Source organism: Hordeum vulgare, chromosome 7H (genome assembly GCF_904849725.1).
Source record: "Hordeum vulgare subsp. vulgare chromosome 7H, MorexV3_pseudomolecules_assembly, whole genome shotgun sequence".
NCBI lineage: Eukaryota > Viridiplantae > Streptophyta > Magnoliopsida > Poales > Poaceae > Hordeum > Hordeum vulgare.
In genome coordinates this window covers 613,152,811-613,176,455 of record NC_058524.1, presented here as the reverse complement: position 1 = coordinate 613,176,455, position 23,645 = coordinate 613,152,811, and the positions used below count along the sequence as shown (strand labels likewise).

Below are 23,645 nucleotides of genomic sequence, written 5' to 3'. Positions count from 1 at the left end.
CTGTCTTCGGTGATCACCTCCTGCACTGTTGTGCAAACATGTTCTCGCTTTCTCTTCGGCATTTTCCAAAAACGGACTAGTTGCTGCTGTCTTCGGTGATCACCTCCTGCACTGTTGTGCAAACATGTTCTCGCTTTCTCTTCGGCATTTTCCAAAAACGGACTAGTTGCTCCTGTCTTCGGTGATCACCTCCTGCACTGTTGTGCAAACATGTTCTCGCTTTCTCTTCGGCATTTTCCAAAAACGGATTAGTTGCTGCTGTCTTCGGTGATCACCTCCTGCACTGTTGTGCAAACATGTTCTCGCTTTCTCTTCGGCATTTTTCAAAAACGGATTAGTTGCTGCTGTCTTCGGTGATCACCTCCTGCACTGTTGTGCAAACATGTTCTCGCTTTCTCTTCGGCATTTTCCAAAAACGGACTAGTTGCTGCTGTCTTCGGTGATCACCTCCTGCACTGTTGTGCAAACATGTTCTCGCTTTCTCTTCGGCATTTTCCAAAAACGGACTAGTTGCTCCTGTCTTCGGTGATCACCTCCTGCACTGTTGTGCAAACATGTTCTCGCTTTCTCTTCGGCATTTTCCAAAAACGGATTAGTTGCCGCTGTCTTCGGTGATCACCTCCTGCACTGTTGTGCAAACATGTTCTCGCTTTCTCTTCGGCATTTTCCAAAAACGGATTAGTTGCTGCTGTCTTCGGTGATCACCTCCTGCACTGTTGTGCAAACATGTTCTCGCTTTCTCTTCGGCATTTTCCAAAAACGGACTAGTTGCTGCTGTCTTCGGTGATCACCTCCTGCACTGTTGTGCAAACATGTTCTCGCTTTCTCTTCGGCATTTTCCAAAAACGGACTAGTTGCTCCTGTCTTCGGTGATCACCTCCTGCACTGTTGTGCAAACATGTTCTCGCTTTCTCTTCGGCATTTTCCAAAAACGGATTAGTTGCTGCTGTCTTCGGTGATCACCTCCTGCACTGTTGTGCAAACATGTTCTCGCTTTCTCTTCGGCATTTTCCAAAAACGGACTAGTTGCTGCTGTCTTCGGTGATCACCTCCTGCACTGTTGTGCAAACATGTTCTCGCTTTCTCTTCGGCATTTTCCAAAAACGGACTAGTTGCTGCTGTCTTCGGTGATCACCTCCTGCACTGTTGTGCAAACATGTTCTCGCTTTCTCTTCGGCATTTTCCAAAAACGGACTAGTTGCTGCTGTCTTCGGTGATCACCTCCTGCACTGTTGTGCAAACATGTTCTCGCTTTCTCTTCGGCATTTTCCAAAAACGGACTAGTTGCTCCTGTCTTCGGTGATCACCTCCTGCACTGTTGTGCAAACATGTTCTCGCTTTCTCTTCGGCATTTTCCAAAAACGGACTAGTTGCTGCTGTCTTCGGTGATCACCTCCTGCACTGTTGTGCAAACATGTTCTCGCTTTCTCTTCGGCATTTTCCAAAAACGGATTAGTTGCTGCTGTCTTCGGTGATCACCTCCTGCACTGTTGTGCAAACATGTTCTCGCTTTCTCTTCGGCATTTTCCAAAAACGGATTAGTTGCTGCTGTCTTCGGTGATCACCTCCTGCACTGTTGTGCAAACATGTTCTCGCTTTCTCTTCGGCATTTTCCAAAAACGGACTAGTTGCTGCTGTCTTCGGTGATCACCTCCTGCACTGTTGTGCAAACATGTTCTCGCTTTCTCTTCGGCATTTTCCAAAAACGGACTAGTTGCTGCTGTCTTCGGTGATCACCTCCTGCACTGTTGTGCAAACATGTTCTCGCTTTCTCTTCGGCATTTTCCAAAAACGGACTAGTTGCTGCTGTCTTCGGTGATCACCTCCTGCACTGTTGTGCAAACATGTTCTCGCTTTATCTTCGGCATTTTCCAAAAACGGACTAGTTGCTCCTGTCTTCGGTGATCACCTCCTGCACTGTTGTGCAAACATGTTCTCGCTTTCTCTTCGGCATTTTCCAAAAACGGACTAGTTGCTGCTGTCTTCGGTGATCACCTCCTGCACTGTTGTGCAAACATGTTCTCGCTTTCTCTTCGGCATTTTCCAAAAACGGACTAGTTGCTGCTGTCTTCGGTGATCACCTCCTGCACTGTTGTGCAAACATGTTCTCGCTTTCTCTTCGGCATTTTCCAAAAACGGACTAGTTGCTGCTGTCTTCGGTGATCACCTCCTGCACTGTTGTGCAAACATGTTCTCGCTTTCTCTTCGGCATTTTCCAAAAACGGACTAGTTGCTGCTGTCTTCGGTGATCACCTCCTGCACTGTTGTGCAAACATGTTCTCGCTTTCTCTTCGGCATTTTCCAAAAACGGACTAGTTGCTGCTGTCTTCGGTGATCACCTCCTGCACTGTTGTGCAAACATGTTCTCGCTTTCTCTTCGGCATTTTCCAAAAACGGACTAGTTGCTGCTGTCTTCTGTGATCACCAAACAACCTGAGTTTAATTAGTACTGGTAGGAATTAAAGAACAGGGGAACCAAACCAACGGCGCTTGCAATTGCACGGAGGCCGGCAGGATACTTTTTCTCAGTCGATCAGAGTCGGTACTCGCCAGCGCGTGCCGTGTGAAAGAAACACTTTGACCCTAGTCAGCCGATTTGAGGAGGTTTGGGATCCGATTCGGCCGGTGCTCACATCACTCGATTCCTTGTGCATTTCTGTCAGATCCTTTTTTCTTCTTATCTTCTCTTCGGGGTCAACACCTACCGTGCTGTAGTGATGTGCGTAGAGAAGGTAGGTCACCACCACTGTTGTTACCGTTGCTGCTGGCCAGCAGTGAGTGTGCGCGCGCACGAGAAAGAACCGACCGTTGCCATCCAGACCTGCGAAATCCCCAAAACACCCTCAGGTCTGTCCGTCCGTCTAACCGCACGCGCGCGCTACGTCGACAGCGGCTTTGGCTTTGGCTTTGCTTTGCTTCCCCGCGTCCCTCGCCCGTCACGCCGTCGCCGTGTCCTTATCCGACCTTTTCCCTCATCCCTCCCTCTATATAGTCACACCTTCCTTCCTTCCTTCTCCATCCATTCCAGCCATTGCAAGTCCCCGCCTCCACCTCCTCACTCCCCACTTCAACACATCTCCAGCTCCTACCAACTCAACCACACTAGTAGTGGACTAGTGGTATCAACTTACCAAGGCAGGCAAGTCTCCATGGACGCTCTTGAGTCCTCGCCGCCGTCGCTGCGCCACAAGCTGCGGACCACCGTATGCAGCTGCTTCGGCTCGCCGAGCAGCGGCGGGGAGAGGCCGCACACCGGGGTCGGCAAGAGCAGGTGGAGGCGACGCGTGGCGGCCGCGGGGGAGTTCCGGTACGACCCGCTCAGCTACGCGCTCAACTTCGACGACGGCCCCAGCGACGACAGCGACGCCGATGCGGACGACGCCGCCTTCCGGCACCGCAACTTCAGCTCGCGCCTGCCGCCCTCCCCGACGCCGGCGCCATAGCCTCAACTCCTGAATCGTGCATGGTAGCAAACGTCCTTAGCTTCTGTAGATTCCGTCTCTCTGATTTTTCTTCTCTCTCTCTTCTCTGACCGAGAATGAATCGCTACTTCTGTAAAAGCAGTCTATATATATACGGCCGAGGAAACGTACGTACGTACGTACGTACCGAGGGGTAGCAATTAATGGCATCATGTACTTGTACACATATAAGAATCAGTCAGTCTATTTGAAATGTTTCATTTATTCTCAACGCAAGGCAACAGAGATGAAGAGATTGGTTTAATCGGGAATTTCTTTTCGATGATCAACTGTGAACAAAGTTTACCTTTGGCTGCTTGGTGTGTGTGTGTGTGGAACTGGAATGTCTCGCGTCGACCGTCGCCATCCACCGTGTGTATGGAACCAAGTACACCAAACAAATGTGAGGCCTTGTTCGGTTGTTTGAGAATTGAAGGGGTTTGGAGGGGATTGGGAGGAATTAAATCCCCTATAAATCAAATTCCACTTCAATCCCCTCTAATCCTCTCCAATCCCCTCCTTGTTGGAATTAACCGAACAAGCCCTAAAGGGTAGCCAGCTCCACTAAACTATCCCCTCGTGCAGTTTCTCACGGGTCACGTAAAATCTTCCTCTTTCGGCGTTGTTTGGTAGGAAGGGGTTGGGGGAGGATTGTGAAGGGGGTTCAGAGGATTGGGTGAATCCCTTTCTTCCACCCAATCCTCTCAAATCCACTCAATTGCCAAATCCCTGAGCCATGAGACACCCAATCCTCTCAAATCCCCTCAATTGCCAAATTCCTGAGCCATGAGATAAGATTTTTGAACCGCGTGGGTAGGAAGAAATCGAAGGGGATTAGAGAGGATTGAAGGGGTTTGCTCATTGCAAACCCTATCCACCAAATGAACATGCAGGGAATCACGGGGTTTCTAATCCCCTCGGGGATAATCCCCTACAAACCTCCTCAAACCCTGCGCATCAAACAAGGCCTTCAGGAAAAGTGAAAAAAGTTTATTTTAAACCCCGAATTCATAGATATTCGACGAAACGAACCCTCGTATCAAAATTTCGATCGATTGCATCCTGAATTATATAATCCCAGTCTAAATTAAACCCTCGCGTCGTTTGGTAAACAAAGATTGTTAAAAGATGACCGGGATTGATGCCATTTCGTACTGTTCCTAGTTGAACCGGCCCACTTTTTTTCCTTCTTTATAACACACATTTTTTTCTTGTTTAAAAATGCAAAAAATAAGCACGCAAGGTGACATGAACCCGAAACCTCCTGTTGTTGGCCGACCAGGGCCGGGCCATAGATATACGGGGCCAGGGGCAAGACAACAATAAGAGGCCCCTGTTTACTCAAAGGAACTCAAATGCTCAAAATATTTTGAATTTCAAAACCAAAGTAATATCCAGTACATAGCATTGTCTGATGATTTTAATTTGAACTCTAAAAAGTGACAATACAATTTATTTATCGATCAAGTGAACTACGCCAAGATAGTAATAAAATGATGTAGTTCTACAAAAGCTCTCTTTCCTTAGAAGCTTGCATTTCTAAATTGGTATAGAGACTTCATTTTGTTCTATAAAACAAAAATTCCTGTCAAAACTGGTTTCTACTTAGATCTTTTATGTTACCGTCAGATAAAATGTTGACATGAACTTACATTTATTTCTAGATCCTCCCCAATTGACCATGTTCTTCACTCCAAAATTCTTCACCCGGATAATAACTCAATTTTTTCAAACATTCCTGCTCAAGGCATTTTAAATCAAACTGACATGTCAATGAACAAGAACAAGCGGCATAAAAATGATTAAAACATGGAACAAGAGCACCTGAATGTAGATGTAGGTGGCCAAATCAGCAGATCCGCATGTTACAGTCAACACGAACGATAATAGTGCCCCCCCCTCCCCCTTATCTAGTTCATCACTTCCTCTCCTAGCCCTGGCTTAGATCCACCGAACACTGGAGTGCAGATGATAAGAAGAAGAGATGCGGAGTCATCGCAGGTCAAATCTATTAACTCAAAGGAGGAACGGGATTATGGGTAGGAAGAAAACAAGTCTCCAACGGAAGTAGAACGTTTAAGAAGGAAGAAAGGCTGATTGGGGAGCCGATTTGCGCCTTTAGTCTCCATTATTGACCGGCGGCGATTTTGAAATCGGAGTCGACACGAAAACTACAGTGCTGTTTTGGAATCTGTGATTTTAGGAAAGAAAGGGAGTCGAGGAGGACGAGAACGATCAGAAAACCCTCTTTCTGGGCCCAGCGTTATTTTTCTGGGCTTCCTACCAACTACAGAGGAAACAATACCTAGGCTGAGGCCTCTGCCTTCCTGGGCCCAGGGCGGGCGCCCCGTTTGCTCGGCCTATGGGCCGGCCCTGTGGCCGACGCAAGCAACCATCATGACAACACATTTGTTGAGTTGACTTGCTCCCGTTTTCTTCTTTTCCTTTTTTTTGTAAGAGGGGTCGTATTACATAATGATGTCACATTAGATGTGATGTGTTATCTCACATCTAGATGTAACATAGTCATATCTATTTTTATATACATCAGGGAACGAACTTGACATGGTCCTTTGCTGAGGCACCCAGAAAGCGTAAGTTAACTATAAAGTGCGTGATTATTCTTTAAAAAAATGCTAAAGCGCTTGATTAGATATGCACCAAGTAGGAATTGAAGAGATATCCTTTTTTAGTTGAGGTGTGCTTGATACCCGTATACTCATCTCGTATTATACACTATAGACCGCAATACGCCATACGTATGTAATTAAAGTGTTTTTAGGGAATTAAAGAAAGATGTAGCATGTGAGGTCGATGGATGGATGGATACAATAATTCCTCCCGCGTATGGTTTTGCCGTGGACCGCTCGTTGATTTATTTTGGTACAGTAGATTATCTGTCAAGTAGTAGGATGCTTTGTTGACGGCGTGACGAATGAATCGATCCTTATCCCAGCTGACGAAGCAGACACATAGATACTAGATGCTGTAGATGGTGGGCAACTGGGCATGGCACTAGTACTCCTGAGTATATTAGAAAATTGCTCCGGCTTTGCTGAGCCTGAGCATCGATCGAGTGACTGATTTAAATGGGCGTTGCACCATCAGCGGTGGTTGGACTGACCAGATGAGCTAAGATCATCGGCTGGAAAATGAATGGATAGCGCCACCACGCGAGCAGAAAACCTTCACGTGTTCATTCATGCCTGAAGCCATGCTAAAGGTAGCACTGTCCTACCGTGTACTAGCACTGTATGAGGATACGGGATGTGCATTGTGCGCATGTAACACGCACGAGATGTCTGGTGCTTGTTGTGTTGGTCGCGTTTGCAGGCTGCGTCGAGGACACGGAAACCAAACCAACGGCGCTTGCAGTTGCACGCGGAGGCATGCAGGATATTTTTCTGCTTCGGCGACGTGCACGTTTTGACTGAGCAGGGCGTTCACTCGAGCAGAGTGGCCGTCGCCGTCGCCGTCACGGGAATTAAAAGGCCTGGATCGTGTCCGTAGGAAACCTTTCACCCGGCAGACCAGGGAGGTTTGGCATCCGATTCGGCCGGCGTTCAGATCAACCGATTCCTTCTATTCTGTCCATACAATACATACAAAAAACACGGAGGAACTTTTACCCCTTGCTTTCGGCCATGAGCTTTCTATTAGTATCTTTTGTTTTGTATATGATGATGAGAACGTAAAAATAGAGGTACGGCGTACGATCCGCGTCAGTTTCAGATGTTGATCTTGAAAGGGAAGAAGAAAATAGTGTCGGATTGACGCTTGATTTGATCGCGTTAGAGCAACTTAAACGAGCCGACCCATTTCATCCGTGCGCGTTCATTTGGGTGGTGGCGGATAAAAAGGTCTGCCCAAAGCGCCGACCCAAACAGATGTGCGTTCGCTTTTGTCCGTCTGCCGACTCATTCTCGACCCATTGTTGAGCCTGATTTGCGCCGACGTGGACACGAAACAAACGCACGCGGTGCCCATCTATCCTCCCCCTGGCCCGTTAGTCGGTGACACATTGATCATCCTCTTTCATCCATATCGACAAGAAACCATTGCCCTTCTTCGCCGCATCGTCGTCGTCACCCATTTGCTGGTGCCGACACACCTACCCCAAACGTCGCCACCTCGCCGCCATCACCGTCGCACCGTCGGGACTTCTCCAGGCCAGCCACCTGGTCCAAGGGAGGCGCGCGTCTCTTCACCGGTCAGCTCCTTCGACGTCGCCCACAAGATGTTCGACAGTTTACCAAGTGCAAAATGGACTCCGTCAACGAGTTTTTTTTCCACATTTTTCTTTGCGACTCCGACGATTCCTCCTTCGATGATGATGAGGAGATCTTGGTTGTCATGTTGGTCCATCACCACCTTAATATACAACCGCCGTTGTTCCGTTGCTCGAACCCGGAACACCTTACGACGTTGAATCGTACGCACTGATGAATGGTTACCATCAACGACCAGAACTACGACAAAGGATACTACCTGGATGACGGTATCTATCCTCGATAGACCACTATTATGACTCGTGTGCACATTTTTTTTAGAGGATGGCCAACCGGCAAATGTTGATCGATTGCGTTAGACACACTGTCGACCCAAATCTTCAACTAAACCGACGCTGAACGGGTGACCGGCCTCAACGACAACGGTCCATCATGGTTAACATTTCCCAAAAGAAAAAGCCTGTAAAAATGACATAGCTAAGGGATATTTCTTTCTAGAGACTTTTGGGTGTATAGTCTCATGTGAAAGAAACATGAGGGGCTTTTAGGGACTAAAAGCAGGTATTTTGGACTAAATGAAGAAATCCCTATGGAAGGAACTTTTTAGGACTTTTTTGACACTTTTTGCAACAGTACCCCTACTTTTAGCATGTCATTTAATAACTTTTAGCATGACTATGTTACATCTAGGAGTAGTATATTATTAGGGGTAATATGGTCTTTTTACATGTCATTTAATAACCCCTAGTCCATATTTAGTCCTTAGAAAGAAACGGATAGGGACTAGAGACTTTTTTAGTTGAGACTAAAAAAATCCTAGAACTTTTTAAAGAAACAGGGCCTAAGTCTGAGCTTAGCTGCCAGCTAAGCGACCGTTATTAGTGGTGAGCATACGACAGCTTGCACGGCACGTGGACCGACCGTTGTCATCGTCCTCATCCACCTCCCTCCGTCCAAGTAGTATGAAGCAACCGCGCAATCCCGGAACCACCCTCGGGTCCGCACGCGTGCGCTACGACGGCTTCGTCTGCGCGTCTCTCGCCCTTCACGCCGTCGCCTGCCCTGTCAATCCCTATGCGTCCTCTTCCCTCATCCCTATTTAGTCACGCCTTCCCCGATCGACCTACCTTCTTCATCGAGCCATTGCCAATCCCCGCCTCCACCTCCTCACTCCTCACTCACACCACACGGCTCATCTCTTCTCCCCCACATCCAGCTCAACCACACTACCAAGGCAGACTCCATGGATGAGGTGGATTCTTCGCCGCCTTACTCGCCGCCGTCGCTGCGCCACAAGCTGCGGACCACCATGTGCGGCTGCTTCGGCTCGCCGTCGCCGCACACCGGCGCAGGCAGAACCAGGTGGAGACGGCGCGTGGTGCCCGCGGGGGAGTTCAGGTACGACCCGCTCAGCTACGCGCTCAACTTCGACGACAGCGGCAGCGACGATGGCGACGCCGACGCGGAGGACGCCGCCTTCCGGCACAGAAACTTCAGCTCGCGCCTGCCGCCCTCCCCGACGCCGGCCTCCCGAGCCGTCGCCACCGCCTGAAGTCCTGAATCGTACTAGTAGTAGCGACCGTCCTTGTTAACTTTACGTAGCTTCTGTCTCTCTCTGGTTTTTCTTCTTCTCTCAGCGAGACTGAATGGCTACATCTGTAAAAGCAGTTCAGTTATACGGCCTGGGATACGTACTGAGGAGTAGCAACTGCACCATGTACTTATATACATATAAGATAAGAATCAATCACTCCATTTTAATGTTCCATCGCTTCTGGATTCAAGGCAGCAGATACGTACGTGTACACGGAGATGAAGCGTTGGTGCTGGGGATTTTCTTTTGGGTGGGGAACTGTGGATGAACGAAGTTTACATTTGGCTTGGGTGGTGTGGGTGTGGAACCATCTCCCGTCGGCCGTCGCCATCCACCGTGTGCGCTGGTGGAGCTTTCGCCCTAAGAAAAATCCTCCTCTGTGCTTCCCTTTCTTTCACAAAAACAGGGGCGAACCGCAGTTGCATTCAAGCGACTAAGCGAGACAATACCACCGGCCTCGGCCTCCACTCCTCGTATTCATCCTAACTTGAGTTCGTCCAGATCTGAATAATCATGGAAACAACCCTCGGCCGACATGGCACATCGACATGTACCTCGTTGCAAGCACTGGGCCTGTTCATCGGCTCGCAAAGTCTCATTGGCGATGGTGGTGGCCTGGATCTGGGGTTGTTCGAGGCTTCCCTCTGTTTCCAGCGTGCGTCGCGATGACGCTGGGGAGTTGGCGATGGCTAAAGAGTTAGTTGTTTGCAAGGATTTCAAAGGACCTTTCTGTTTAAATCGTTTTATCAGGGTTCCTTTTGCATAGTTTCTAGGGCTATGTTTTCCTGTATGTTTGTATCTGTATCCAGTATATTGTTGAATAATGATGATATGTGGTTTCAAAAAAAAAATTTGAGTTCGGTCGGTCGTTGAACAGCCATGGTATCATCTTCGTTGTTTCGTAAACCTCCCTCCCATGGGATCGCACTGGCCGGTTTCCAAGCACGAAAGAGGATTATAAAGAGGATTATTTTCTTTGACGCTGTGCAAACAATGATTCAAAGGGCGGAAATGGGCCGGTGGGCTGGCCCATGAGAGTAGTTTGTCCAACAGGCGCGACTTGTGGGCCATGTATCTGTTTACCTATTAAACTAGCTACCCTTCCTTAAAAGAAACTACTTGGTTGTAGAAAGGAGAACTTGGCGGAGAAGAAAGGCCATTCAGATGACTTGTAATCTTAGAGCAGGAGTGAGGGGGGGGGGGGGGGGGGGGTTGGGCGGTATTCACCTGAAATGCAAACCCTAGATCGAATTCAATCCAACATAGCCATGACCCTGTAGCTCAACTAGTAGTGCTAATAATATGGTATTTAGAATCGCATTTTGGCGTTGCCGGGCCACAACCACTACACCCACCATAAGGTTAGCTGGCCATGACAAACAATGGAGGAGTTGACAATTAACAGAAGGCACATCTATGATTTGCTTTAGAGCAGCTTCGTTGACGACATCGATCGCAAGCTTGTTGATCACTGCAATTGACCATCAAGGGTGTCCACAAGATGTCCGACGAAAATTCTGCTAAATTGGATGGCATCTTTGCCAAGCTATAAGGAGTTCATGAAGATATCGATGTGGGCATCAGCCAGATTCACATCAATGGCGATGCTGAAGCTCGAGGAGATCTGGCTGGCATGGGGACGAGTCGATCCCTTCCGGTTTCGCCTGTCGTTGCGTCCCAGAAGGCTGCCGTCATCACCATGGGACTCGATTAGGATCACCGAGGGAAGGAATCCTTTTATAACACTATGCTCCCTAATTTTAAAAGGCCCACATTCATTTGAGCTCTTCAATTGGAATTGGGTCATCTGATTTTGACCGGGTCAACAATTTCTAGAACTCTCACATTCTCTATACACTATGTTTCCTATTTTCTAAGGCCACACAATTAATTGAGATCTTCAATTTAGAATTGGGTCACTCAATTTTAATCGTGTCAATAATTTCTCAAGGATCTCTCCCATTCAGTTCTTTTAGTTCACTATATGTTTCCTAATTTTGAACCTCTTTGATTCAACTGAGGTATTCAATTTCGGATTTGTTTTACGATTTTGACCAAGCCAACTTTTTTTCAAATCAACCAACAACAACTGGCTCATGAAAACCTATCAATCCCAAGCACTAACCCACCAACTAGAAAAAAGAAGTGTCACTATGTGATACTGTAGCACCAATATAGTACATGCAGCCACCGAAGTAGACATTTCCTCACATAAGTATAGGTTGGTTAGTGGATAACACAAAATCACACCATCAAAGTCCCACCAAATCATAAATTATGAACAAAAATAAAACACACTCCATCATCTCCTCACCCTACAAACTAAATATTCCATCAGTTCCTAAGTATAAGGGGTATTAGTTTTTTGGAAAGTCAATTTTCTATAACTTTGAACAAGCTCAGAGCAAAAAATATCAACATCCAAAGTATTAAACAAAAAAAGTATGGAAATTCATTTTAATGATGAATCTAATCAAACTGATTTTATATAATGAATTTTAATACATTTCTCTACAAATTTGATCAAACTTAAAAGATTTTCTTCTTGAAAAAGTAACGCACTTTATATTTGAAACATAATGAGTATTATTTTTAAGAAACTCAACAACACCAAATGTCGAGGCAATGATCATGACAATGAATATTAGGGATACTAACAAGCGACGGAGCCTACCTATGACGCAAGTGTAGCACTCAAATTTAACAAATTCAGGCCCCTCTAGGAGAGGTTAAAACCCTACATGTCGTGCCCAGAGGCTTGTTTACTCTGGGGTGTAAGTTTACAATGGGTATTGAGCCCCTGCCATGGAGTTGAGGAGCGGCTTATATATAGTTCGCTCGCCTCCTTTATTGCTACATTACAAGGGAGATTAAGAGTGAAATAAGTAGAGGCGTTACCAATAACTGCTGTTGTAACTACACTTAAAGCCTAATAAAGCTCATGTACCGTTGTTACTCCCAGGTTGTCCAATGTGTCCGAGTGGTTCGAGGAGGGTCGACTAGCAAGGAGACGTCGAGTGCTTAGGCTTTCCCCGAGTGGCTAAGTGCCATCCGAGTAGATGTCAATATAGGTGCGTCTGAATGCTTGTGGGGTCAATAGACCTTTCAATGATGGTGTAGGGCCCTACGTGGATCCTAGATGTCAAATTTATGACCCTACCCTTGTTAGGTGACCCCATCACCAACACCGCAAAAAAAGCACACCTAACCCTTCTAGTATACTCGTATTCCTTTCTTCGGTAGGTATGCGTGAGCCTTCAATAAAATTTTCATTTTCCCAGAATGTTTCCTAATTGTGGGCCTAATTCTAAGTTACCCCGCAAAAAATTATCCCCATCTAAATTCCTTTCAAAGAAAGAGTTATGATCAATTCGTCAATGCTCCGTGTGTTGAACTTTCTCATAGTACAAATTCTTACCCATAATCATGTGGACTGTCCCCAGTAATGAAGCCCACATCTTGGGCGATGGATCTCACGAGCGTCTTCTCAATTTTAAGTGTTTGCTGCCTAGTGGGACCAAATTTAGTGTTTTGACCCTTTTGCAAAAGTTTAGCCAGATCTGACTCCGGTTCAAATATATTTCAGGATCTGACCCTTTTTCCTACCGCCATAGTACTTGCCGATAGGGTATAACTGCCTATCACCATGGGTCTTAGCGATAGGACTTAACTGCACCGTCATGTATGTTTAATGTAAAAAAACCTACCGTCAGGGCCTTTGACGATAGGCTGTGCAAACCTACCGCCGAAAAACTTGGCGATAGGCATGTGGTTCAATGTACTATAGTACTACAAACTAAATAATTACTCCCAGCAAAACTCCATTTAGGCGGGTTGTGGCGGAGCATGGGCCAAAATTATTTTGGGGGAGGGGGGTGGGGGATTGGCTGGGGGCAAAAACTGTGACTTGGGATGATTCTAGACAAATAGTCTACTTTGAATTTTTCTCATGGGCTAGGGCAGGGGGGTGTGGCCCAAGATAGCCCCCGGAAGCTCTGCCAATACACGCGGGGCTGGCTTTGTTGCGCAACGAGGCAAAAATTCATGCAAGGATGGGGTTGGCTTTAATGCACACTAGAAGCCATCATATTGCTGCTCCTACACAGCACAATGTTTCCTCTTGCGATCATGAGAAGGAGAAAAGTGAACTGTAATATTAAATATAGGCATGTAATATTAAATCAATAAAAATAATATTTAGGTACGGAGGGAGTGATACAGTGTGTGAGATGTGCATTGTGCATGTGAAACATGGACATGATGTCTCATGTGCGTTGTGCTGGTCGCTTCTGCAGGCTGCGTCAACGGCTGGGCAGGGAACCAAACCAGCGGTGCACGGAGACGGAGGCAGGATATTTTTGCTGCTCCGGCGAGGTGCATCTTTTGACCGGAGCGCTCACCTAAGCAGAGTCGCCGTCGCCGTCGCCGTGACGGGAATTAAAATGCCTCGATCCACTCCGTCCGATCAGCGCGGGCCGTACGAGCGAAAACTTTCACCCAGCCGAGAGGTTTGGCATCCGATTCGGCCGTGTCAATGCTTTTTATCATCTTCTTTTTCTGTACCTGAATGGAGGCTGCTACGGCGTACGTACGTACGCGTGAGCATCAGATGTTGATCTCTCAAAGGAAAATAAAAAGTAGCAGCTGTTTGACACTTGCAAGCCAATCGTGGTCAATGAAAGAAAAGGGAAAAATACTATCAATGTCTGACAGTGCACATCACTGAAGCAGCTAAGCTACTACCACTGTTACTTACCGTTACTGTCACGGTCAACTTTGACAGCTTGCACATACGACCGACCGTTGCCATCGCCTTCCTCCCTCCCGTCCCAACGGCTCCGGAGCCCCGAGACGCGCGAAATCCCCGAAACACCCTCAGGACCGTCTGTCCGTCTAACCGCACGCGTGCGCTACGTCCTATTTAGTCCCATGGCCCGATCCGTGTTTTCCCGCCCGTCCTATTTAGTCCACAACACCTCCGCCTTCCTTCTCCACCCAGCCATTGCTCACTTCCTCAGTGCTCACGCACACAAGGCATCTCAAGCCTCAAGCACGCTATCATGGAGTCCTCGCCGCCGAACTCGCCGCCGTCGCTGCGCCACAAGCTGCGGACAACCGTGTGCGGCTGCTTCGGATCGCCGGCCTCACCAGGGAGCGGCGGGGAGAGGCCGCAAAGTGGCGGCAGGGCCAGGTGGAGGAGGCGTGTGGCGGCCACGGGGGAGTTCAGGTACGACCCGCTCAGCTACGCGCTCAACTTCGACGACGGCGGCAGCGACGACGGCGACGCCGACGCGGAGGACGCCGCCTTCCGGCACCGGAACTTCAGCTCGCGCCTCCCGCCCTCGCCGGTGCCGGCCTCCCGAGCCGTCGCCATCGCTTGAACTGCATCGTAGCAGCATAGGAGCCGTCCTCTGCTTCTGTAACTTTTGTCTCTCTGATTTTTTTTCTTCTTCTTCTCTAAGCTAGATTGAATTAACTCTGTAAAAGCAGCTTATACGGCCGTGCAGATCGTGGCGATGTAGTAGTGGCAGTGTACCAGTAGCAACATGTATACATATAGAAATCAATCAATCAATCAATTTTAATATTCCGTCGCTTCTCAATGCAAGATGAAGAATTGATTTGACCGGGAAAAAGGCTTCCTTTTACTATTTTGGATGATGAACTGCGAACCAAGTTCACACTTGGGGTTGGTGCCGGGTGGAATCATCTTCATCTGCCGTCGCCATCCACCGTGTGGGCTGCGCGTATCGAACCGTCAAAAATCTAGATACGGATTTGAAGAGCCAGCTCCACTGCAGTTATCGTGCCGGTTGTCTCACATACTAATAAGAAAAATCTTCCTATGCACTTTCTTTCTCTTCTTTCCCAAGGGAGGTAAGGGCCCGTGTGGATTCTGTGTGCTCTGCGGCGGGTTTCAAGAACAGCGGCAGCGCAAAGGATCGATACAAGTTTAGATTTGGCACTTTGGCAGCTCACGACAAAAATGACACGAAAAGTTGTTTAGAATATTAGCAATCTCATTATATTCGGAAATATTATCTAGCACTTTTTTAGGCAATTTCCAGCGAATGTGTTTTTTTTTTGCGGGATCCCAGCGAATGTGTTGGTTACCGTCAGATCGGCTGCACGAATAATGAAGCACGACTGCTTGACATGTCATGTTTTACCTTCGTTTGCTTCAAAAACCTTTTTCTTAGCACAATACAGACACATACATTCATACACGTGCATATACATTACCCATATGAATGCACACATGTATACCTTATCCTTATAAGCATTTGAAAAGACTGAGCGGACACATTATTTTTATATAAGTTAGTTACATCATTGATGTCATAACTTGACGTAAAAAGTAAGTTTAGTGCTAGAACTAATGACATACATAGAACTGATGACATAACTTGATTTTGACGTACATATACTATGCAAATCATGTTTATATATAAAAAGCATGTTAATTAGGCATGCCAAACATGCCATGAGGCCCACTGTCAACGACTTGATGACAAAGTGGACGTGTGCCCTACTATTTTCAAAAAAAAAGAACTCAGATTTTTTCTCATGAAATCGATAAATAATTGAAAAATTGATGCATGCAAGCGGACTCGAACCGCCCTCCTGTAGCGGCTAACCACCTAACTCGGCGCTATTTTACACAATAACTGGATAGTACTGCATCTATATACCCATTTTGCTTTTTCTAGAAAATTATAGCCTATACTTAAATTATAATAGCGTGTTACAATATTTGAATTACATTATTAAATAATCGCGTACTGAATTAACGTTTATCCATATAATACATTCTGAATTACAAAACTGTTCATGTTATTATTTGCATATTGAATAAAAATATATATTCAATCAATGCTTATATAAGTTTAAAGTGTTCACGGTTTAGAAAAATATGAATGTAATATATAAAAGTGTTATATATAGTACATGGCATTTCAAAATATATTTAAATATTATCAAAATAGTACGTGGCATTTTAAAATATATTTAAATATTATAAAAATAGTACATGACATTTCAAAATAGTACGTGTCATTTCTAAATCCGTGATTATTTTTTCAAAAATCATTAAAAAATTCTTATTTTTTTATTTCCGTAAATATTGTGAAGTCGAGAGCGAGATGGGCTTGACTGGGCTGGCCCAGTCATTTTCACACGTGCCCCTCGCAGCGCAGCCCAATCCCGATCAAATGAACAATCCCAATTTACCAAACGAACTCAGGGTTCTTTTTTAGACCGGGATCACATATTTTAAGCTGCAATCGACAAGGATTTCAAGTTCAAGGTTCATTTCGTGGAACCTTTACAAATTCAGGATTTAAAATGAATTTTTTCCTTTGACACCGTCACGGGAATGAAAAGACAGGCGTGGATTTTTCGCCTCGATCCTGTCTGTCTGTCCGCCCGTCCGTCTGCTCGGGTCCTACGAACGAACGAAACCTTTCCCCCGGCGGCGAGGTTTGGCATCCGATCAGGCCGGTGTTCACATCCATTGAATCGGCGGTGTCGGTGCTTTTTTTTTATCATGTTATTTTCTGTAAATGGGGCCATAGCGTACGTCCGCGTGAGCATCAGATGTTGATCCCAAAAACTGAAAAAGGTACCAGCTGTTGTTTTTTTTGGGAAAAAAAGTAGCAGCTGTTTGAAACTTGAAAGACAACAACGGCCCATCATGGTTAACAAAAGAAAACCAAAGCATGTAATAAGTGCGCTTGCAGCTAAGCTACCACCCTTACCTTTGCTGCCACGGTCAGCTGTCTCCCTCTGGGCACTGCACTGCACATAGACAGCTTGCACAAACGACCGACCGTTGCCATCGCCCCGAGACCTCCGAAATCCCCGAAACACCCTCACGTCTCTCTAACGGCACGCACGCGTGCGCTACGGCGATGGCTTCTCTTGCACTTGAAGCCGTCGCCCGCCCCTGTCCTTATCCGTCTTTTTCCGGCACTGCTATTTATGTAGGGCATGTTTGGTTCATGACTAACTTTGCCACAACTAACCTTAGGTAAAGTGTGACTGTCACAAAAAGTGTGGCTAACAAAATGAACGCCACAAGTGTGGCAAGATTTGACAAAAAATTAAGTGTATGACATGTGGACCATATAACTAGAAAAGTGTGACAAGCCATAAGTGTGGCAATGAACCAAACACATTCCTAAAGTATTGTGGCATGACTAAGGTTAGGCATGACTAAACAGCCCCTTAGTCCCGCCCGCCTCCGTCTTCCTTCTCCAGCAGGCAGCAGAACACACTCTCACACACTAGAGAACCTGACAAACCCACATCCATCTCGTGCTTCTACCAGCTCAAGCACACTAGCTAGCACCAAGGCAGACTCCATGGACGCTGTGGAGTCCTCCTCGCCCTACTCACCGCCGTCGCTTCGCCACAACCGTCTGCAGCTGCTTCGGATCGCCGCCGTCGCCAGGCAGCGGCAGCGGCAGCGGCGGGGAGAGGCCGCAAAACGGCGGCAGGGCCAGGTGGAGGAGGCGTGTGGCGGCCGCGGGGGAGTTCCGGTACGACCCACTCAGCTACGCGCTCAACTTCGACGACGGCGCCAGCGACGACGCGGAGGACGCCGCCTTCCGGTACCGAAACTTCAGCTCGCGCCTGCCGCCATCGCCATCGCTTGAACTGCGTCCTCTGCTTCTGTAACTTTTGTCTCTCTGATTTTTTTCCTTCTTCTCTAAGCTAGATTGAATTAACTCTGTAAAAGCAACATGTATACTCCGTCGGTTCTAATATTCTAATATTCCGTCGGTTCTCAATACAAGATGGAGAATTGATTTGATCGAGAAAAAGGCTTCCTTTTACTATTTTGGATGATGAACTGCGAACCAAGTCCACACCTGGGGTTGGTGCAGGGTGGAATCATATTCATCTGCCGTACGTGTGGCCTGCTGCGCGTATCGAACCGTCAAAAATGTCGATTCGGATTTGAAGACTGACTATCCGCTGGTGAACTTTGTCACGGCTCACCACTGCAGTAGTCTACGCGCCAATTGTCGCATACTCCGTAGTACTCCCTCCGTTCCTAAATATAAGTATTTTAAGAGATTTGACTAATGGTCTACATACGAAGCAAAATGAATGAATCTATATTCTAAAGTATGTCTATATACATCTGTATGTATTTCACTAGTGCAATCTCTAAAAAGACTTATACTCCCTTCGTCTGGAAATACTTGTCCTAAAAATGCATATAATGGATGTATCTATAATTAAAATAAGTCTAGATACATTCATCTCTAGGACAAGTATTTCCGGACGAAGATAGTATTTAGGAACGGGGAGAGTACAGTAGTAAGAAAAATCTTCCTCTGCACTTTCTTTCTCTTCTTTCCGAAGGGAGGTGCCAGTGTGGATTCTGTGTGCTCTGCCGCGGGTTTCAAGCATAGCAACATCCCAAATGACCGAGACAAGCTTGGATTTGGCACTTTGGCAGCTGACGACAAATGGAAAATTGAACGACACGGAAATTTGCTAAGTATTATGGCCATCTCATTATATTCACAAATATTATCTACACCCTCTGTCGTATAGAGGGAGTAGCAGTTTTTAGGCAATTCCACTGATGTTGGTTGCTGTTAGATCGGCTGCACGAATCTTCAAGCAGAAGTGCACAAATGTTTTTTTTTTAACATAGTGCAGACGCAAGCGTTTATGAGCATACACTCACCCTACCCTTATGAGCACCTCCGAGAGACTAAGCGTCGGCATATCATCTTGAAATTTACGTTTATGAGCACCGTCGGCATATCACCTTCTAAACCGTGACGGAAGGAGTACAAACATGTTTATAACATGTGGTAGTGGTGGGTAATTATAGTGTTAGAACAAATTTGACGCTAAATATGGAAACGGTTTCAAACATCAGATCAACATGGCTCGCTGGTTGAAATGGTTTTAATTCTACACTCTTGCGCCCCTTATAGGAGTACTAGTAGATAGATTGGTGATCTGATGCACTCACAGAACATCAAGCACTTCCCACCACCATAGTTAGTGAAGCAATATGCAAGACCCAATACAGACGCACAAACTTTTTGATGTCGTGCTTGCTCAATTGACAAGGAACTACAAGTCCCAATCAACTTTGCCACAAAATGGTCTTGGTCATTTAGATCCTGCCTCTCGAATATTGTGGGATTTCCTTTTTCTAAATTTGGGATAACAAACCTTCTAGAATTGGAAAGCGGCAACTTTTAATTGTTTTCATCGAGTGATTTATCCATTTTATGGCTTTTTTGGTGATCACCATTCAAAACGAGAACGGTAGGATGATGGATTTTCTTTAGGGGATATGAAAATTACACCTTGACATGACAAAAAATGGGTTGTTGGAGCGACGGGGAGAAATATAGCCCAAAAAAGATGAAGAATGGTGAGTGAGTCGAAGAGAGAAGCATGGGAACAGATGGGACAAAACGGTGGTTTAAATCGAATGTTTTCCGGAAAAAAGAAGAAAAAAAACAATCAGCACGTGAGAGAGAGAGGACGACGGGCTCGCGTCTCGCGTGGGCCCGACCAGGCACATGGAAATAGCGCCGCACTATCCTCATCCTCTTTTCAGTTACTATAGCGGCTTGAGCCCGTCGCCGTCGAAGACGCCCGCCCCGGACCGTTGCCGCCCCTCGCCCCGCCGCCACCCTCCCCCCACCGCGCTATAAACCCGGACTCCGTCCCCTGCGACGACGAAGCAACCCAACACCGGCGACCTCCGCCAACCCCCACCAACCCCCGCCGCCTCTGCCCCTCGCGCGCGATGCAGGCCCTCCTCGCCTCGCCTTCGCTCAGGGCTTCTCTCCCCTCCGCCCGCCCCTCCCTGCCGTCGCGGGGCCTCGTCGCCCTCGCCGCCCCCGCCGCCCGCGCCCGCCCGCTCCGCTGCGGCCCCAGGGTGCGGCCCGCTCTGCTCTCTCCGCTCTGGTTTTTCTCAACCCGTCGGCTCGATCTGCTGCCTCTCTTCTCTTACCACTGACAGGATTCGGTTTTCTCTCCTCAGGACACCATGGAGGCGCTGGCGCGGGACGAGATGCTCAACGCGGTGGAGCTGGAGCAGTGGGAGAGCGGCAAGTCCGCCAACGACATCGCCGCCTGCCAGGGGATCCGCATCCGCCGCCACGGCCGCCCCGCCGCCTCCATGGACGACATCCAGGCCGAGATGGGCGCGCCCCGCAACATCCTCGAGAAGATCATCTGGGACAAGGAGATCGAGGTGGCCCAGGTATGACACGCTGGTACATGGATCCGTGTCGTCACCGATTAGAAGCTTGCTCTGCATCATGAGAGTTCTCGTTGCTTGCCTGTCATAGCACCAGTTATGTTTCGATTCGGTCTTCACCTTACTAGTACAATGATGATCATTCCATAATTTGAAATATGTATGTCGATTTCAAAGCAACACCTGGTTGGAACCCGTAGGCATTACACAACATGAATTTCGTGTGTTTGTGATGAACCCATGCATAAATACATGACCTTCTGGATTTTATGCATCCTGCGGGTTACTGATTGGAGGCTCCTTCTGACCATCCACTTCAATACTAGGAAAACCAATTAAGTTAATTATATGATAGTGCTAGTACTTCTAATGGCAGCAGGGTATTCTGCAATCTGTGTAGTTGGAATGTGAAATGGCAAATGACATATGCCTGTGTTTGTTTCTTCTAATCTTAGGGGGTATGGTGTCATATATATGATGGATGCTATTGATTTTTACAGGGGCTTGCCAGGTGTCCTCTGAATGAGGTGATTGAGTCTGCAGGGAAGGCTCCTCCTACAAGAGACTTCTATGGTGCGTTGGCAGCAGCCCACAAGCGTAATGGGGTGCCAGCATTGATCGCTGAGGTCAAGAAGGCATCACCAAGTCGGGGCGTACTAAGGGAGAACTTCGATCCTGTGAGTTCTGGTTTCATTCATAGTTGCCATCAGCTCTAGTGATTTCAAAGATTAGTTAAATAACTAGCGCTAAAAAATGTTGTAGGTTGAAATTGCTCAGGCTTATGAAAAGCATGGAGCTGCGTGCTTGAGCATCTTGACTGATGAGAAATACTTCCAGGTTCGTTGTTTAAAATTGTGTCTGTCTCTGAGGATGGTAGATGTTGTATTTACTGGGCAAGCTTAATGTATTTAATTTAATTAATTCTATAGGGAAGTTTCGAGAATCTTCAGAAGGTGCGCAAAGCAGGAGTGAAGGTAATGACAAATAGATAAATATGTTCGTTCAATGTGAAAAGGATTTTTCTGGGTCACCATTTTTTCTCAACATGCAGTTATACTTGTTGTAAATGCAGTGCCCCCTTCTGTGCAAAGAGTTCGTCGTTGATAAATGGCAGATCTATTATGCCCGTGTGATGGGTGCTGATGCAGTTCTGTTAATTGCCGCTGTGCTAACTGATCTTGACATAAAATACTTTCTACGGATATGCAAGGAGTTGGGATTGACAGCTCTTATTGAGGTTTGACATATGTTTCAGTTTCTCAAATAACAGTGAATATTATGACATTGTACTAGAAGATACACCCTGCATGTGATTTGATCTTTATAGTTTGCACAAAACTAAGATTTTGTTTTTATTTTAGGTTCATGATGAAAGAGAGATGGAGCGTGTCCTCGCAATAAATGGTGTTCAGCTTATTGGCATCAACAACCGTAGCCTTGGTATAAGCTTCTTCTGATGCTCACTTTCTCTAGTAATTGAGTGAACATATGCTAGAAACTGTGACACATTGCATTTGCATTTCTCTGAGTCAAGAATTTTCCCTTGTCTGGTGAATGTATCGTTTTTCTTATTATATCAAAAACAAATATGATGCAGAGACATTTATAGTGGATACTTCGAACACGAAGACGTTGCTGGAGAAGCATGGCGATGCCATCAGGGAGAAAGGAATATTGGTACTGTCCCATGCTAATGTGTGACTTATTTTCTAGCCTTATGTACATGTATGTATTTTGACTGAGGAAAAACATTAGTTAGTCCCTTAATATCTGTGATCTAATTGGAAGGCATTGCTGAATGGTTACAGACATACACTAATTAACTGCCATACGGCATGAAAGTCCTTAAAGACGTACTTTTCAGTCTGTTGAACCCATATACTTGAAGTTGCTTGGATTACTGCCTTAACATATTTGACAACAAAATTTACAGTAAAGGTAAACTAGGAACAAATTATTCTACGCACATGGAACTCTACACAATTCTCTTTTACTCCCTCCGTTCCTAAATGTAATTCTTTTTAGAGATTTCACTAAAGACTACATATGGATGTATATAGCCATACTTTAGGGTGTAGACTCATTAATTTTGGTCCGTATATAATCCGTGGTGGAATCTCTAAAAGTACTTATATTTTGGAACTGAGGGAGTACATGTTAAGCTTTGGTATTACCTCAAAGTCGACATATACCCCGCTTCTTTTTTTGGACTTAGATCACAAATTCCTTGAACTGGCAAGGTCCATTTGATTTTATGATCTCAAGTGCTTGTCCTTAGCTTTTTTGCTGATCTTTTTTCCTTACCTCTAATCCTCTATGTTTTCAGGTTGTCGGTGAATCTGGGCTATTCAACCCAGATGATGTTGCTTATGTGCAGAATGCCGGAGTTTCTGCTGTAAGTTGTCTGTTTGCTTTTGGATTGACGAAACTTTTCCTGCATGAAACAAATTGTGCACGTAGATCGAATCACTCAATAGTTAAATATCAGTTAGCTTTTGTTCCCTACCTGACTCTGCTGTTTGCATATATGTCTGCTATTTTCTCCCAAGCCTGTGATTTTTCCCTTTCAATGAACAACAGTTTTTTGGGCTATAAAATATATTCTGGAAACTATCAAATAGCCGTGATATTTCTTGGGATATAAATGATACATTTACCGAAAGGATGCGTTTCTTTGCTTGTCTAGTTGCTTTGATTGTTTGAACGCCTTGAATTGTGATTGACTTACATAAATGTTCTTGTTGATGATGTAGGTCTTGGTAGGAGAATCCTTGGTGAAGCAAGCAGACCCAGGGCTCGCCATCGCCGGACTCTTCGGGAAAGAACTGGTGCACTGAAACAACTAGATCAGACTTATTTGTGGTAGACTAGTAGTAGTAGTTGCGAGACCACCGCATGATTTGAATTTTGAATAATAATGGTCTCTTGTTTTCTTTTGGTTATGCGGGAAATAAACATATATGTTTATTCTTTATTTATGGGGAATAAATGTCTACCAGTGGTGTGCACAGTTAACATAATATGAGCAATCTTGTAGTCAACTCAGACACAAACATGACCATACTGTATCCAGATTAATCCGACAACAAGGAACGTAAGATGCTTGATTTCGATTT

At 46.1% G+C, this 23,645-nt stretch overlaps 4 protein-coding genes and 1 pseudogene across 4 annotated transcripts; all 5 read left to right on the top strand.

Moving 5' to 3' along the window:
- The first annotated feature begins 3,007 nt into the window (after positions 1–3,007).
- LOC123409647 lies at positions 3,008–3,726 on the top strand. The gene has a single exon (XM_045102503.1). It carries the CDS (start codon positions 3,150–3,152, stop codon positions 3,441–3,443), a length of 294 nt encoding a protein of 97 aa, XP_044958438.1. The 5' UTR covers positions 3,008–3,149; the 3' UTR covers positions 3,444–3,726.
- Positions 3,727–8,672: 4,946 nt separating this feature from the next.
- On the top strand, positions 8,673–9,394 carry LOC123407869. Its single transcript, XM_045101105.1, has one exon. The coding sequence runs from the start codon at positions 8,934–8,936 to the stop codon at positions 9,240–9,242; it is 309 nt and encodes a 102-aa protein (XP_044957040.1). The 5' UTR covers positions 8,673–8,933; the 3' UTR covers positions 9,243–9,394.
- Positions 9,395–14,253: 4,859 nt separating this feature from the next.
- On the top strand, positions 14,254–14,871 carry LOC123407868. The gene has a single exon (XM_045101104.1). The coding sequence runs from the start codon at positions 14,345–14,347 to the stop codon at positions 14,663–14,665; it is 321 nt and encodes a 106-aa protein (XP_044957039.1). The 5' UTR covers positions 14,254–14,344; the 3' UTR covers positions 14,666–14,871.
- A 2,632-nt stretch (positions 14,872–17,503) lies between these two features.
- Positions 17,504–18,109, top strand: LOC123411158 (annotated as a pseudogene).
- Positions 18,110–19,879: 1,770 nt separating this feature from the next.
- On the top strand, positions 19,880–23,640 carry LOC123407514 (indole-3-glycerol phosphate synthase, chloroplastic-like). Its single transcript, XM_045100661.1, has 10 exons — positions 19,880–20,205; positions 20,311–20,532; positions 21,030–21,206; positions 21,292–21,366; positions 21,459–21,503; positions 21,602–21,766; positions 21,891–21,969; positions 22,127–22,206; positions 22,856–22,924; positions 23,283–23,640. Exons 1-10 carry the CDS (start codon positions 20,074–20,076, stop codon positions 23,364–23,366), a joined length of 1,128 nt encoding a protein of 375 aa, XP_044956596.1. The 5' UTR covers positions 19,880–20,073; the 3' UTR covers positions 23,367–23,640.
- The last annotated feature ends 5 nt before the right edge of the window (positions 23,641–23,645 follow it).

What these genes read in the sequence shown, in the direction of transcription:
- LOC123407869 (XM_045101105.1), top strand. Translation starts at nt 8,934, where the DNA reads ATGGATGAGGTGGATTCTTCGCCGCCTTACTCGCCGCCGTCGCTGCGC.
- LOC123407514 (XM_045100661.1), top strand. Translation starts at nt 20,074, where the DNA reads ATGCAGGCCCTCCTCGCCTCGCCTTCGCTCAGGGCTTCTCTCCCCTCC. An exon ending in GATTGACAGCTCTTATTGAG is followed by an intron (nt 21,767 to 21,890) that starts GTTTGACATATG and finishes TTTTTATTTTAG; the next exon opens with GTTCATGATGAAAGAGAGAT. An exon ending in CATCAACAACCGTAGCCTTG is followed by an intron (nt 21,970 to 22,126) that starts GTATAAGCTTCT and finishes AATATGATGCAG; the next exon opens with AGACATTTATAGTGGATACT.
- LOC123407868 (XM_045101104.1), top strand. Translation starts at nt 14,345, where the DNA reads ATGGAGTCCTCGCCGCCGAACTCGCCGCCGTCGCTGCGCCACAAGCTG.
- LOC123409647 (XM_045102503.1), top strand. Translation starts at nt 3,150, where the DNA reads ATGGACGCTCTTGAGTCCTCGCCGCCGTCGCTGCGCCACAAGCTGCGG.